Raw genomic sequence first — 17835 nt, 5'->3', positions numbered from 1 at the left:
CTTTTTGCTTGGAGATTTTTTTCCTTCTTTTTGGTTTTCATGGGGGTAGAGGTGCTTATCACATCTGCAGTGCTGATAAGACGGCCTCTGTGCTTCCGTAGGCAATATAATATTAATCCCTCTCCCACGTCTACAGATACACTTAAAGGAAGGTGACAAGCATGACATATCCAGGACCTCCTGATGGCTCGTGCTCTGGAGTGCAGCCGCTAAAAGAGCCCCAACTACCCTCAAGTGATGTAAATTTGCAGGGGGAGTCCAATTTCCATCACAGTGCTGTCACTGCCATGGTCATTAAACTAAATCATCCCGCTGTGTGTCACACAGCTCCCATTTTAAAGTCCCCTCAATAATGGAGTTATACTTGGACTGCAGATTGCTGCACAACAGTAATGTCTGACCTGACGGCAGCTGTAAGACTATCCTGCACATTATTTCATCCTTCGAAATCACAGGCAGACAGCACATACGGGTGTAAAAGACACCTTGAAATTATTAATCAAAGGAGGAACCTTTTTGTGTACTGTTTCCACCTGCTATAGTTCAATGCGGCAATAGATAATACGTATAGGCTTTCTACAGACAGAGGTACAGCAGGCGATGTGCATGGTATTTTTGTCATTTTCCACTGGTTTCACTCAGAATGTGTTGATACTGTAGCTCAATAAAAAGCTAGACAAATAGAAATGACAACCAAAGAAAACACACACACACACACACACATATATATATATATATATATATATATATATATATATATATATATATACATATATATATATATATACATATATATATATATATACATATATATATATATATACATATATATGTATGTATCACACACACACACACATATATATATATATATTACAAGCAACAACTCAAAATGGCATTTAAACTGAGAAAAATACATAGCTCAGAACAACAGCAGTTTTGTTATCCTCAGGCCCTGTTTCTAAAGAACTTGTTTCCTTTTGCCATTCCTCTCCTAAGAAGAGAAATGTACCCCTGTTGTGAAGAAAAGACGAATGTGTTGGAGATCACTTCAGTGTGCGAGACAGTGGTGCCTTTTTGTTTGTCTCCCCTCTGGAGCCAAGCTTACCCTGGGAGCCCTGCAGGCCAGGGAACAAACAGAGCTTTGTGAGCACTGACCCACTGTGCCCAGCAGCCAGACTGCAAACCTCCACTCCTGTGCTAATAGGAAACCACAGAGATGAGGAGTTGGTAGCTGACGAGGGAGGGGAGCTTTCTCGCGTCCACCTGCGCTTTCATCATTGCCCATCAAAACAAGTATAGGCAGGTGGGGTGCTGTGGTGCGCTGGTGATCACCGAATCAAAAGCTTTTTTTCTCCAACATCCTCTTGGCACCAAAATTGAACTGAAAAAAAAAATCACTTTGGGAAACCCAGCTAGTAATTTAGTTTGCTGCATGGATTTGTACTAATCAAGCCCGTGCGCTCACTAGAGCCCCCTATAAATATGTCAATAGCCTGTCATAAATTGCCAGTTGTTACCCAAGAGGCATTAGAAGTGTGAACAGGAGTGTGAAGTGAACCACTCTAGTCAACGTGTCCTACATTTGATTGCATGTTTTTTCATTACATGCAGACACGAATGAAATAAACAGTAGTGACAGCCCATTTTGCACCTTAACCAGAACACAGAAACCCTTTTAGGCTGGCTCATTATGTTTTTTCTCCAAGAAGGCACCGCAATACATTTATAGATGCTGGCGTTGTGAAAAACCTGTAACCCACAGTTTTGCACCAGGCTCCAAACATTTGTCTTTTCTTTTTTCCTGAATGGTCAGATATACACGGCTGGATGAAGTGGGGGTTGGGGTGTCCTGGTACAAGGCTTAAATGCTTTTTAATCCCATGGTTGAGTGACCACTTGCAGTTCTGCCCAGTAGGTCTCTCTGAAGTTTCCTTGCCATTGGCTACACTGTCTGCTTGCCTCTCTCCCTCTCTTTCAAGACACTCTCCTATGCAACTCCCGAATGGCTATTAATTAAATGCCTGCTAATATTGTCTAAAGAAGTCTGTCTTGCTTATTTCAGTAAGTTAATGTCTGTAAATAATGTCTGCAGACTTGCCTGCATTCCACAAATTGCTTTCTATGTAATGAAACATTACGGCAATTCTCCTGGGTCACTCGAGTACTCTGCACACATTGCAGGGATTTTCTTTTTTTCTGTGTATTGCACTTGGTTGCATGGTGTCCCTGTTACACTCAAATAGAAAACCTGTAGTGTGCTGTAGGTCTAAATTGGACACAGTGCTGGAGTTTGCACCAATGGTTTCCTGGGGACACGCTGTATATATGTGACAGTTAGTGCGGTGGTGGAGGCATCCAACCTGCAGTGGATGTTTCTCACAAGAGGTGGGCAGGTATCATTAAATCACAGCAGGCACGGGCTCCCTGAGAGGATCCTGTATAATCAACAATATAAATTAAACCACCTCACCCATATCACATTTTTTACCTTGTCAGTAAATTTTAATTTGAAATGCCATGCCAATGTAATAAATATTAAAAAGATTCTCAATTGAAATATGCCGTTTGTCTCAACTTCAGTCACCGTAGGATGTACCCCAGAACATTCACATTCTCTGGTGGGGTGCTTAAAAAGAGCTATAGATAGCTCAAAGCAGAATCAAATCAAGACTTCACATCTACAAACCACAAAAAAAAAGAAAAAGAAAAAAAAGCTCCTCCACAAAGCAATGTCAAGAGGCTTTCCACATGAAAGCAGAAGTTGTCTAAAGAGTTGCAGGAAGTACTGACAAAGTTTATGAAGAAAAAAGTAAATGTGTTTCTAATCCTCAGCAGCACGTGCAACAATGAAGAAGCCTGAGCACTTAGATATGCCACCCCGGGGGCAGGCTCTATACTTAAGGCTTACAACAGCCTCATTATCTCCCTCAACTCACATCAGATCCTAGCAGCAGTTTGTCACAGGCAGGCTCCTCTCTGCCAGTAGGCATCAGACCAATCCTCCTGCAACACTACTGTACATAATTGCCATATGGACAGCATTTTGAGCCAGACTGAAGACTAAAAAGCCCTCCAGGCAGATTCCCCAGATAACTAAATGAATATTTTATCTCATTTCCATCTAATTTGCACCACATTATTATACAGAACTGAAATTTTTAATTAATTGATAGAACAGATCAAACACAGGTTTACACTTTGATTTTCGGGAGCTGTTATTTTGATAATTTGCATGACTTTTTTTCCCATGCCAAGCTCTTTTAATCTCTCGGAATTTCAGCATCTCTATATAGAAACATTATAATCAAACATACAGCAAATTAATAACTGTCAGCACACATGAAATGCCTGTCTTGGTTGCGTGAGCAGTTCCAGTGAGAAGTCCTTTTACCTGCCACCCCACTGATTAATTAATTTCACACTGTTTAATTAAATTCACAGTCTGGGGAGTCTGGGAAGCACTGTGGGGAGCCATATTTGAGCCGTGTGTGCACAGAGATTACTAAAGAAGGTCTGAGACTCGTGCTCTCCGGTTGATGTTGACACTGACGTCACCCTCCTCTGGATACCGGAGCCTGATTGTGTCAGTGTCATCTGGCAGTTGTGAGCGTTTACTGCTGGGAAATGATAGTAATGGCCCATTTGTTAATTATCTGCTGGCGTTTACATTAACAAAAGAGAGTTGAGCATTTGACAGCTTTGGACACAAATTAGCATTTGACAGGAGCATCTGATTGAGTGTGCTACTGCATATATGCAAACCTCATCGCCCTAAAGTTAGCTACCAGTACAAATAATGATGAATTATAATGGCAAATCCATTGCTATAGAAAGGTATGTGGAATTGAGGGGGTCATAAAACATAAAGTAAGAAGAAACAGGAGACCCAGACAGGAGTGATTTAAAAATGTGGGCCATAGATCAAAAACTGTACAAATTGGCTTCAGTATAAATGAGCATATTGAACTCCTGTGTCCTGTCCAATGCTGTTGCATCCAACAGTCAAAGCCTCAGAGACACGGTCTCTCTTATGTCAGAACAGAAAGAGATGCATGAGTGTATGAGCATAGCAGACACTGTGACTGTGTGGGCTGAAAAGCGTGTACGTTACTTTCTCTGTTCTCTTGAAGCATATTTTTGGCATCTCTAATCACAAACAAACACATTTTGAGTCAGATGGTTCTAATAAAGTGCAATTTAAAAATGAGGTGATCTTCAAAGATTACAAGAAATAAGTCTAAATAAGCATTTTTCTGATGCTCTATGTTTTTGCACATAGACAACAGAAAATATTATAGAAGTTAATCGGCTTTAAAATCGAAACCTGATTCTAATTTTTGATTGATTTATTCTAGTATTCATAGTTATTTGATTAGACACATAATGATGACAGCCTGCTGGTTTGAATGTATGTGGTGTGGGAATAAATAGTTGCTTGTGTTCTGTATATGATGTATTAAGAAATATTAAAGGAACACACTGTTAAAAAAATATTTTTTTTCTATTTTCAAAGTTCTGTGTGTAAGGATGTCAAACCTTTATGTTTTAACTTTTATATTGTGCTAATGGATTTTTAAAAAGAAGTACTTTCCCGACTTACATGGCTTTTTCTGACAGCCTGTAGACTGATTTCCTCAGACGGATAAAGAAAAAGTAAATAGAGAAAAAATAGTCAGACGGCATTTTGCTCGGAATAAACGTTAGGGAGCAGTTGTTCTACAGTGCACAGATCTGGCTTCGGTTAGCTGGCAATAAAAATTAGCACAAACAGGAGGATGCTGACCTCAGTTAATTGGTACCAGTGCCAATGTAATTAAGTTTTCAGAATTTTAAACAGAAATTTTAGAGTAAATGCCGAAACTTTTCATTTGTCTCTTGCCTGACTACAAAACAAACACAAAGCTTTAAACTGCAGGCTTTCACAAAAGTGTAAATATATAAGATACTCGATGATCAACATTAAACTCAGTTTTGAGCCATTGTGGTGTGGACAGGTGACCTCTGGTGGTGTCTCGTATTGTCTGAAATCAGGGCATTGGCAACTTATCCTTTGGGTCCTTTGGGTAGCTGCTCCATTCACATTCCAAGGATGCTTAAAAGGACTGTGATCTGGGGACTTTTGAGACCAGTTCAGTGGATTAATTGGTAAGTATGCAACAAAGTTCAGGTGAGTGACACATATCAAAGTAAGGGCCGTATGAATGTCTTGTCACTGTCCAAGAATGGTCAGGGTTGTTGTCCTTTGTTGCTCTCTCTCTCTCTCTCTCTCTCCCTCTCTCTCTCTCGTCACGCTCTTTCCTCTTCTCTCAGGTGGAGGGGGGCAGAGTAAACTCTGGGCTCCTGCTGGCAGTGCCTACTGGTTTCCTGCTCTTCAGCCAATGTGCTTGCTTCTTATCTGATCATCACTCAACAGTATTTAAGGACCACCTCAGGATTTGATTCTTTGCCAGACTATCATTGTTTGATTGTTAAAATCAGGCTTTCTGATGTCCAGGTTCCACCCCATCCACCCATCTTTATTTATAGAGCACTTTAAAACAACCACAGCTGACACAAAGTACTGTACATTGAAACTAAATAATAAAAACACATAGGATATAAATAATAAACAAATAGAAAAAGTCAAATAATTAAAAGGAAAACTGAGAGAAAAAACTAAAAGTTGCCTGAGCTAACATCATCATGCTGACTAAAGAGCTCTCCCCCTGTGGAAAATACTTACCTGATATTCTGGACTTGTCCGCTCCTGCACAAAGGAATTGTGGAATTACTCACCTGCCTCTCAACCCTCCACCAACACCTGCCTCCTGGCCGGTCACTTCCCTCACTGCCTCTTTGCTTAGAATACTCAAGTAAGAATCCAATTCAGTTCAAACATTAAAGGCTTCAGAACTTACCAGCAACACGGATTAACCTCCTTCGTCTTTCTGACAGAAGTCACTTCCTGTGTGGAGAACCATAATCCCCCAGCTGCAAGTCTTTGTTGTTATATTTGAATTCCTGTCAAATAAACCTTTTAAACTGCACACTGAGAGTTTGGGGTCTTGCTTCAGTCCATTGGTTCTGACATGCAAGGACACACGGTTTTCAAGCAGAGCTTTGCATTATAACAACAGAATTTAAAAAAACAATAAATTAAAACAGATGCAGCTTCCAGTGGTTAACCCCAGTGATAAGTGGAGGTAAAAATATTGGTGGGGGCGCAGTTGGGTCAGACAGGACAATGTAAAGCATCTTACAGATAAGGGGAAAAAAACACAAATCTGACACCAATAGTAATATTTCTTAAACCGTTGCTATAAAAAAAACCTTTAAAAACACAAATCTTAAATAAACATGAACACTTCAACACAAGCAGCACTCGAAATTGCCATCCTAGCTAGCTAGCGAGTGCCTCTTCTTCCTCTACAAGACAAGAGTGCCTGTGCTGTCAGGATGTGTGATGTTAAATTGTCCAATCAAATTCTCAAACAAGGCAATAAACAAGGAAATCCATAAACGCCAATTGGTCACGGATGCACAAAATTGCGCCCCGACGGCTGAACTCCAAGCTTCAAATAAAACTCACCCTCAGACCCTTATTACTGAAAAACTTTCAGTCTGTCCTTTTTGACCACTGTCCGTACAAGCAAGTCGATACATAATTATATTATTCATAACACATAACGTGGTGAAGTTTGAGTAGAAAATCGATTCTGGCAGACACGTGAAGGCAACCACACATGTTATATAAACAAAATGTACTTATTTGTATTGCAAGTTATATTTTTGCAAATTATTAATTATTTGTGATGCGTTTTTTTCCTGGCAATATTTTTACAGGGGTGGCACTGTAGCAAAGGTCTGAAAGGAGATTTGACTTAAGCCAGCATTCTTCTTCATGTCCAGCAAGGGGCGACTCCTTTGTTTACAAAAACAAGACGAGCTGGATAGATATTGGAAAACAGCACAGCTCTATGACCTCAGTGAACACTTTCCAATGACTTTATTGGCTCAGTCACTAGTTTCAGGTCATATTGAATAAAACATGAAGTTCATTTTGTAATGCCATTGTTAGAATCAGACAGGAGGATAATCCAGGAAATGCTCTTTCGCTAAGGACTTGTGATTGACAAGCCCTTAGCCAAAGAGGACTTGTCAGTCACTTGTGATTGTGATTGACAAGTCCTTAACCAATAAGCGCGTCGTGTCCTCGGTTTAACACTGATTTTACCCATCACCTGTCACGTCCTGTTCAAAACACCAACATGGCAACTGCAAAAACACTCAGCCTGTGGCTTCATAACTCCAGTTATGGACAGTTTAAAAAATATTGCTTATGATTATATAGGATAATCACTGTAATTCATTTAACCTGTCACTGTTTTTATTATTTTTGCTGGTGTATACAACAGTTCAAAAAAATAAAAAGCATTCAGATAAAGGCTTTCTTTGATCAGTATGCACCTCTCTTTTGTATAAGCGTCACAAAGCATAACAAGAAGTCAGAAGCTTTTATTCAAACAAACGACTCCATTTTTGCAAACAGTCAAGTTTACTTACACGAGATAAACTTTTAATAGGCATTCCAGCACACAGCGTCGAGACACTTCTGCAGACTGATACAGCATTAGCTGGGAGAGCAGCACTCTATTTGTGCTTGCCTTGTCCTGTGACAGGAAGACCTATCAGGTGCCCCCCTCAGACTCCCCCCAATCCCTCTCTCTTCCTGACCTCATTCTGTCATCTTCGTTTTTCTTCTCCCCCACTCACAGGTCTTTCATAAAGTGTCTCCATGCATTACACATTTAACAATGCATTAAAAATAGGCCACCATCAATCAGTCATTCAGTAGTGGAGACGAAATCTACTTGTGGCACCAATTTGATATATTTCTCAAGGTTCATGCAGGAAAAGAATGCCATAAACTCTTGAAATGATGTGCGGCATATGAAAGTTAACAGATATGTAAATAGTATGAGATAATAATACACCGTACCTCATAAAACCCACCATGATAATTCTGAATTCCCCTTCGCTTAATTTCCTCTGGCATAGTGTCTTTCCAGAATCCAGAAACAGAATTAAGATAATATATATATGCAGGCGCTAAGCTGTGACAAGATTTCTGTTGATGGGTGCCAGGTTAACATCGTGCCCAAAACAGTGATTTGAGAACTGTGATGCATGATACAAGATAGGTACTAGGTAAAATCTGATGTAATGTTAGGGAGTGAGTCAAGCCTCGAGGGCAAATAGTCTGAACAGTCTGACTCCAGGTTGCTCATGCCAAAGCAGATGTTCAACTGACGACAGCATTACAAAAGACAGGGCTCCATGTTATTCAGAAGGTATTTTATATTATTAGGATGGCATGTCAAGGTTGCCGAGCTGCCGATAGAGCTGCCTTTGTAGCTGTTTTGATGGCCATGTATATTTAATAAAGATATATCGACAATCTCACAAAGTGTTTTCAAAGTGAGTTTTGTTAGCACAGTAAGGTGTTCTCCTGCTCAGGTTCAGGTACAGGAGTCTGCTTGTGAGCTTTGATGTTGCAGCTCTGCTCTGAGGCTTGATCCTGCATTCTGGACTTCAAAACAGACTGCATCTCGTCATGGGCAACAGCTTGAAGAGGTAGACACCTGCACAGACATGCCTGAAGGACCACCCGGAAAATTTGGTCAGAGGACAACAAACATTTCCCATCAGCTTCACCTGGCAAAAACTGCCTATTATGACGTTTTTATGTGAAGTATTTCCTGTCCAAATCTACAGTAAAGCAATCGCTAATGATCCACAGATTGAGTTTTCATTAATTCAGAGAGCGCAAACCTTATCGGGAATAGAAATGTAGTCTGGAAAGACAGTTGTTTAAAGCAAGCTTCAGCTTTGGGTGTTTCATAAATATTACATTAAAAAAAATATGTTGCTATGAAGAAAGAAATCCATGTATTGTGCAGTGCAAAAAAATGTAAGTATAGATAAAATAAATGAAAGAATGTTTTAGGTATCTTCTTCTGAACTTGTGGTACAATAAAGGCTCTTGATTTTTTTTTCCCTTAAAAATTGCCTTGAAGCGATGTTTTCTTCTTCTTTTATAGCACGTCACTTTGATTCAGTGACCAACTGTCTGGTAGATTGCCAAGTGTCTGATGATGTGTTTTTTTCTCAGACCATTTTCACTTATTACCCCCTCAGGTTATTACTTGCTGCAGTCTGGCTATTTTACAGACATGACTCCATATGTCCTTAATGACACCCCTGATAGCTCATACAATGTGGACCAATATGTTTTCAAGATATACCCGATTTATTTAAACTAAATAGTGCCATCTATAAGAATAACAATAAGAGCATGACGCTTACCTTAAAGCATCTCTTGAATCTTTTGCTGACAATGTACAATGCAATAGGGTTGATGCATGAGTTCAGGGATGCCATATTTATGCCAAAATAGTCAAGGACAAGAAAGACGCTGAAAAAGAGTTGTCAGAAAATGTCAGGAAAGCTCATAGGCTGGCCAGTGAACAGCAGAAAAAAAAAAAAAATATATATATATATATATATATATATATATATATATATATATATATATATATATATATATATATATATATATATATATATATATATATATATATATATATATATATATATATATATATATATATATATATATATATATAAACTTTAAATTAAAGGTTCTTAGTACTTTGTGCTCACCTCAGCAGCTGACACCTATTAGGATCTTTTTCATCATAAATTGTTAATTTCAAGATTCTGCTGAGGTACAGAGGCAACCAGCAGAGTGCAAACACAATCACCAGGCAGAAGACAGTTTTTGCAACTTCTCTTCTCTTCAAAAGAAAGGACATGATCAAAATAAGCTTTAAAAAGGAAACATTGCCAGAATGATGCAAAATCTGCCAAAAACCACAATGCTACCTGCTTGATGTGTTCGCATAATGTAGTCTCAGTTTTTCTCAGCATTTTCCTGGTCATCAGCGTGTAGAACACTGCAGTCCAAACTAGTGGCATGCAAAAGTAGAAGCCAAAGAGCCACCAGTCTTTCACTGCTTTATAAATCTGTTGGTTGAACACGACAAGGCTATCAGTCGTGGATGCGAGAGCACCATTCAAGAAACAATATTTGACACACGTGTAGGTTGAAAACAAGCGTACTTTGCATCTGCTGGCTGAAGACAGAAGAAAAACTATGATAATTGTTACATTTTTTAGTTATCTTTGACAATTGACATGAAAACTTAAATGTTATGAAGACAATTACATTACCTGCATGAACCCCGTGGTTTGCATTGGGTGTAGTAGACATATCGTGAGACGCTTCTCTTTATAGTCCATTGTTATCATATCAAAGCCCACAACTTCAGGGACAGCCAGCAGGATAGAAATAACCCATATCAGACCTATTTCAATTGCTGTCCACACTGAAACCCAGATGCCTTTGATTTGATTCCAGGACACAACAGCTCTGTATCTGTAAAATCAATGAGAAAATGTTATGGCTTGAGGAACTTTTTGTCTGTAACAATGATGCATTTTCAGCTAAAGAACATTTCAAGGGCTAATGCTAAATAAATCTGTCTGCCTGATGAAATACAGATAGGAGGCACGGAACACTATTTTCTTGGAGGGCACAGGACAGTGCTGTTTATCTCCTTACCTGTCAACACTCAAGGCACATAAGCTCAACACAGTAATTCCAACAGAGGTTTTTTGTATGAAGGGAATGAGTTTGCAAAGTACTAAACCGAAGGGCCAATTTTCTGCCATGAGCTGCAACAAAAACAAAAGGGCATTTTTGGCAATTTAAAAAAAGAAAAACACCCACAATCAATTCCAGCTGAAATTAAGTGCAGAAAAGAAAACAATAATTGCACACCATGTGGTAAATAACTCACCCTGTAAGCATTGATTGGAATGTCTATCACAATGTGGATTAGATCTCCCAAAGCAAGGCTCGCAATGAGAATGTTAGGGCCACTTCTCATGCGTTTGTTTACGTAGATAATTCGAAGTAAGGCGGAATTCCCGACTATTCCAACAACGAAAACAACCAGGGAAACTATAATATTGACATATTTGAAGGTGACTCTGATTCCAGCTGACTCTGAACACATAGGAGGGTGTGATGTTTTTGGTCCTGCTACTTGAGGTGGATGAATTGAGCTGTTGGATTTCTCCTTTTCCAGTATTAAAAAACCAGGGGAGGTTGTTGCAGAGAGCTCAATTACAGGAGATGGTTCTGAGTCCTGGTTGTTGGCCGTTTCACCGACAAGAAGATTTCCCAAAAACAGAACCAGAGTGAAAATCCACATTGTTGTAAAATTCCTCAAAAACGCCTTTTTGCCAACTGTGGAATGGAAAAATGAAAGCTGTTATAATCAGCACAGCTAATTAGCTTTACGATTTAGTGCAATGTAAATGATTCATTTAACTTATTTTTATTTATTTAAAAGGGAAAAAATATTAATAATAGCATTGATTATCATTGCCAACTTACCTTCAGATGAACACATACACACTGCCTGCAGATAGTCTCTGTAATAATAAACAGGCTGTATGTTTAATACAAAGGACGGTTCTTTGTTGCCTGCTATAACCCGGCTGAGGAAAATCAGGGTTTTATAGACTAAGGTACTGTTGTCAGCATTAGTCATCGATCTGTCAGTAGTGACTGTAATTACTTCCCTTGATGCATCACCCTGAATGAAAGGATGGTGTTGAAGTGTATTGTCTGCTATCGCAGAGTGAGATCATTTTATAGGCTTCAGTAGGGATATTGTGTTACAGTTTTTCCCTCTGTTACTAAAACTTGTCCATTATCTTATTTGACATATCCTCACAAAATCTAAATGTAGCAAAATGTCTATTTTAGTGAAGCAAGAGATTTTCTTTGCTTAGAGCCACAAAGCCTTTATCACTAAGTCACACTCTATCGAGTCATCATTAATGAATGCAATGGGAACTGGAAAAATATCTTCTGCAGCTATATTACATTTTGGATGTACATGAGCCTGATGCACAAATACTGACAGGCAAACGCACTTGAATAATAACGAAAATGATGCAAATTTTAACTACAACATTTAGAGAGTTTCAGCTGACATTTTTTTGCCTCAGTTGACACATATCAATTTGAAAACATGACTCGGTCTCAGTCCTACCAGAGTTACTGCTTCTGCCTCTCCTGAGGGTCCCGGTGAAGGTGACTTCTCCCCCTCGACAGTCTAACGACAACCTGAAGAGCCTGGAGGAGCAGGAGACGTGACGACAAGAAAGATCCCACTGTTAATAACATACTTGACAACTACTCATTTCAACATTGAAATCTGTGCCTCGCTGCTCACAGATGACCTTGGGAAACTACATGCTGGCATGTTTTTTTGCAAGAAGTACAGATTATGAGAAGTGAATTGAGAATAAAAGACTGTGACAACTGTTCGCAGCTAAGTTTTCGGTATATTCCAAATAAATACAACATTTTTTTTGGTATCTTTTTCATGCAGGACCCATAGAAGTAATTATGGTAATATGTAAAGACTTCTAAACACAGCACCTTGCATTTCTGTTTCATTTGTCACTTTAATTAACTCCATTTTGAGTCAAACTGCTGGTAAAACTGATCTGAAACCAGCTGTTTTTTGGTCTTTGGCCTCAGTTGTGCTTTAATGGATATGACGGTTATCTTGGTGGTCGGTTTGGCTAAAGAGCTTTTTACCTGACAAACCCTACCACTGCTGTCAGATGTAATGACTCGCCAAACCCACCATTACCGCAGCTGCATATCTGCACTGGACACAGTTTAATTTGGAAACCAAAATGCTTGGGTTTATTACAGATTGCAGCCTCGGTATTTGCAATGATTATGGTCTAAGCTGTGAAATGTGTCCACGCTTACATGGCTTATCACAGCAGGTAAGTCATGTGAGCAAGAAGCTCTTTTGTAGCTTATCCACCAAAAATACTGAATAAAATTGCTCTCGTGAAGCATTTTTTTTTGTCTCCCATCGCTGTTTTCTTCAGTTCCACCAGAGTTCATGAAGGTTTGTTTGTTGGATGGAAGATTTATTACTCTGATGAGTACTCAAACACACACAGATTGGGAGTGGGTGGAGCAGAGCCCCTCTTTCAGCTGTCAAGGTAAGCTGTGTCATCAGTATGGCTAAGATTGGGTCACCTGTTCCAGCCCCCTCTTGGATCTCATGACTTAGACAGCTGTCAAAATCCTAATTATTTCTCTCTTGTGTAGTTCAAAAGGAAATTGAAGAATCCCGTTGATGCATGCAGAGGTGAACGTGGACAGTGTCCCCAATTAGCTGCTGTTATTAATGCAGTTCTGGCTGATGGCTCTAACAGCAAAGCCATTCAGTATTGTGGTTTTGTGGATATTTTAAGCATTCCTGAAATCTTGAAATAAAATTATGAACCTAGATGGTAACTACTGACATTTTTAAACTGAGAAATTATGTTCTTAAAATGAACTAATTGCCAACACAGTCTTTCAAAGACAGTTGTACATTTTTCACCTTTTGTTGTTACCCAACTTTTCTTTTCTAGCACTTTTTTCACCAACACCATTTTTTATAATAATAATCATTAAAAAAAAAAAAAAACAACGTTGACATTTGATATGATATCTTATACAATTTTCTTCATATTTGCTTTAAGACACTGTAAACGTCATGGGATTATTGCATTTTATTTATAAACTGCAAATCTCTCTATATATAGAGCCTTTTTTTTTCTTTTTCGAAAAGTGCCCACCAGCATTAAAGCACTGCTTACATTGTATATCAATGCATCAGATATCACCACTGTCACCACTGCCAGATTCCTCTGCAAGGGCAGAGTTAGGAGACAGATGATGAAAAGCGTGTGGGTCATTCTTGTTTCCTAGCATACAGGCCAAAACAAACTTGGTAATGACAGTGATGGCTTTTTCCCCACAGTAATAGCTGCATGTGGTGGCTATAATATCAGAGGTGCAGAGGTGATTATCAATCAGTTTTTTTGCTGCTGGTTCCAGGTGTTGAATCTAAAAAAGATGGCCCTTTTCCCCCTCAGTCTGTCTATTGCCAGCACTTCTATTAGCCCTTCACATGCACTCACCAGCCACTTTGTTAGGTACACCTGTTCAACTGCTCGTTAACACAAATATGTAATCTGCTATTCATGTGGCAGCAACTCAGTGCTTTTAGGCACATAGACAGGATCAAGATGACCTGCTGAAAATCAAACTGAGCGTCAGAATGGGGAAGAAAGTTGATTTAGGTGACTTTGAATGTGTCATTGTTGTTGGTGCCAGACAGGCTGGTATAAATATTTCACAAACTGTTGATCTACTGGGAATTTCTTACACAATCATCTCTAAGGTTTACAGAGAATGAGAAAACATCCAGGGAGCGACAATACTCTGGAGGAAAATGTTTTGGTGACGTCAGAGGTCAGAGGAGACTGGCCAGAATGTTTGTGAGCTAGTAGGAAGTAACTCAACTGTATCTCAATTAAACCGTCAACACAACCAAGATATATGGAAGATTATCTCTGATTACACAACACCTTAAACTATTAAGGAGACTGACTACATAAGCAAAAGACTCACCAAAGCTGGGCAAGCCTCAGTTTCTCCTGCAACATTCAGATGGTAGGGTCAGAATTAGACAAAGATCCAGGCTTGTATCAACATTTCAGGCTTTTGCTGGGCACACTATTATGTCCCTTGGTACCATCATTTAAATAAAACAGCCTGAGTGTTGCTTCTGATCACGTCCATCCCTTTATGACAACAGTGTACCCGTCTTCTGCTTCCAGCAAGACAAACGCCATGTCACAAATCATCTTAAACTAGTTTCTTGAACATGATGGTGAGTTGATCATGGTGGGCTCCACCTCACCAGTCTCAAATACAATATAGCATCTTTAGGATGTGGTGAGACAGGAGGTTTGCATCATTGATGTGATGTAAACAAGTCTGCAGAAATTGTACAATGCTATGACGTCAATACAATACCCTGTTGAATCTATGCCATGAAAAAAGTTAAAAAAAAAAAACTACTGGCAACTGCTAGAAAAAGAGGCATATTCTTAGAGTGTGGATGTAGTTTTGTTAATTAAAAGTCAATGAATTGGGAAGCACTCCGGTTCTGATAATATTTACAGAATGACTGACTCACCTGGTAAGAAAGGGTTCATGCCCACTGTACGAGTGGCTGTAGGAAGCTTTCAGAGCATAACCAAAACCTCCCCAATTGTTGGGGCAGGTTACAGTTCTTACACAAAAATAGGGTAAATTAATTTCACAATCACCACGTTGTGGTTATTCCACTCTAACAGTGCTTTACTCAAAAAGTAAGCTGCACATTCCTCGTTCTATAACTGCACCACTACGGCCTCTGGATGTTAACAGAATGGACGTGACTACAATCTGAGGGAGCTCTCTCGCCCTCCCCAACTCATCCCAACTCATTTCATTACAGATATTTTTGTCAGCGGACACATGAACCCACAGCAACCAGAGATGAAGACAAGTCTTGTAATTATTATTGAATATGATGTTGTCCAACTGTTGCCGGAAAAACGCCCATTAAAATCAAATAACCTTATTTCCGCACCTCAGTATCGCACAGTATTTGTCTAAAGAGTAATTTGAACAAAGAAACAAAACAAGAGCTTAACAAAATGTGACGTACGACCTCTTTAACTAAATGGTTCTGTCACTGCTGAGAGTGATGATGGCAAAGCGATTAGTCAAAAGGAAGACAAGACAGGCAGCATACCAATATAAACAATAAGAAATAAAGTTTTTGCACAAAATCCAGATGTTCAGTAGCATTTGGTGTTTAATTTATATTTTAAGAGGAAAACAAAACTCTATATAAATTAAAACAACATTAATTGGCATCTAGTAAGCTGCAGAGGTGTGGACTCGAGTCACATGACTTGGACTCGAGTCAGACTCGAGTCATTAATTTTATGACTTTAGACTTGACTTGAAAAAATGTTGTAAGACTTGTGACTTGACTTGGACTTTTACACCAATGACTTGGGACTTGAATTGGACTTGAACCGGTTTACTTGAAAAGACTTGATATTTTACCCCAAATATAAAATTTAACATGCATATTATATAGAGATTGAAAATGTGACGTCATTCACGGGTAGAACCGCAAAGGATTCTGGGAACTCGTGGCAAGCGGTACTAGCGCACGCAGGCTTTCAATTGAAATCAGTCACACAGCAATAAAAAGAAACACAAAAATGTCAAGAAGCTGTTGTATTATTAACTGCAATAGCCGGTCGCATGACAGCCACGGGAAGCCGACGGGTAAAGAGATCGGTTGTTATCGGATTATGTCGTTGAAGAGAAATTGTTCGAGCCATGTTTCCGAAGTAACAAAGACGCGACTGGATTGCAGCCATTCAAAGATCAAATATAACGTCCCAGAACACTCCAGCTCACAGGTTAGTCTGCTCCAAGCGAAGGTCAGTCTGCTGTTGTAGTTAATGCGTCATTTTTCTTAACATAATTGGTGATATAGGTTACAAGCAAGTCTGGCGCTGAACAGAAATTGTCGCGCTATGCTCCTTTGTTTATTGTGCATAAATAGTGAATTGTCCTGACACAATATTGCGTTTCGCTTCTGTTATTATGGTACACTGACAAAAACATATACTTTTATTCACAGAATAAAACAGTTGTTTTGTATCACTAATTGCCCAGTACGATTACAGCATACAATATTATTGTCACTGCTACATTTCTGTGATGCTACCAGAAATTATTTCCACTGCTAATTAATTACCGTTGAGCTCAAAGGTCCTATTAATAAACGGTTAAGGAATGTGTATTTATGACGACGATTTGTGAGACTGGTAAACTTATGATACGTACGATGGTCTTTCGTTCTACACGGTGCATTTCAAGGTCCTGTACCCATCCGTCGGTAAACTGTACCTGGGCTTGTTGCAGTGACCTGAAGTTACTAAACTTCATGAGTGTGTGCACTCACTCCAAGAACCGTATGATTATAAATATGCATATAAATATGCTAAGATGAGATAGCTGACTTCATCTAACTAGCAAATGTTGTCCAGGCTACGTTGGTGATACAGTTTTTTTTAATATGTATGATATTTTTGTCATGCGATTTTAAAGCCGGTCCTACAAGCGCATCCAAGAATAACATGCAGCTTATCTCAGAACTGTCGGTGAAAATTATTCTTGGAGCTAGGTTTAATTGAGCTGCATTTTAAAGAGGTGCAATTTCACAATTTGTGTATATTTTCTAAGTTCACTATTTTGTCATGTGTTGAGAAAAACACAGATTTTAAAATTACATGGTCTAATATTTACATTTAGCATAACTGCAACATTATTTTTTCGTTTTTTTTTTTAAAGACTCGAAAGGACTTGAAATTCAAAGTTTCAGACTTGTGACTTGACTCGGACTTTTACACCAGTGACTTGAGACTCGACTCTGACTTGCCTGACATTACTTGAGACTTGACTTGAGACTTGAGGATAAAGACTTGAGACTTACTTGAGACTTGCAAAACAATGACTTGGTCCCACCTCTGGTAAGCTGCCCAGTACATTTCAGTGTGTTAAATAAAATAATAAGACCGTTGTTAAATCAGTGGCTGCTTTGACTGTCTTGTGTTGTCTGTGCTAAGCTACTTGATATCTTTCATTGACGACAAGTCTGATGGTGGTAGAAGGCAAAAGAGAAAGGAACACAGTGTCCCATGAGACAAAAGCACCCCAGCAGTTTCCTGAACCTTTAGTGCCACCGAGGACTGATGGACAGAGTGACAGACAGATGGAGAGACATC

General features: G+C 39.1%; 1 protein-coding gene across 2 annotated transcripts; it reads right to left on the bottom strand.

The window, feature by feature from the left end:
- Positions 1-7479: 7479 nt before the first annotated feature.
- Positions 7480-13847, bottom strand: ednrbb (endothelin receptor type Bb). Of its 2 annotated transcripts, XM_080290915.1 has the most exons (9): positions 12168-13847; positions 11504-11541; positions 10902-11353; positions 10664-10776; positions 10273-10477; positions 9925-10065; positions 9703-9836; positions 9346-9454; positions 7480-8635 (listed from the first exon to the last, which is right to left on the bottom strand). In XM_080290915.1, the coding sequence occupies exons 2-9, from the start codon at positions 11517-11519 to the stop codon at positions 8468-8470; spliced, it is 1338 nt and encodes a 445-aa protein (XP_080147041.1). In that variant the 5' UTR covers positions 11520-11541; positions 12168-13847; the 3' UTR covers positions 7480-8467. The 2 variants fall into 2 exon arrangements, with proteins under 2 accessions (XP_080147041.1, XP_025999542.1); XM_026143757.2 differs by lacking the exon at positions 12168-13847 and having other exon boundaries at positions 11504-12151.
- Between the last annotated feature and the right edge of the window lie 3988 nt (positions 13848-17835).

The sequence above is a fragment of the Astatotilapia calliptera genome, chromosome 16 (genome assembly GCF_964374335.1).
Source record: "Astatotilapia calliptera chromosome 16, fAstCal68.1, whole genome shotgun sequence".
Lineage (NCBI taxonomy): Eukaryota > Metazoa > Chordata > Actinopteri > Cichliformes > Cichlidae > Astatotilapia > Astatotilapia calliptera.
The sequence above is the reverse complement of the archived record's forward strand: the minus strand, read 5'-3'. Positions and strand labels throughout refer to the sequence as shown.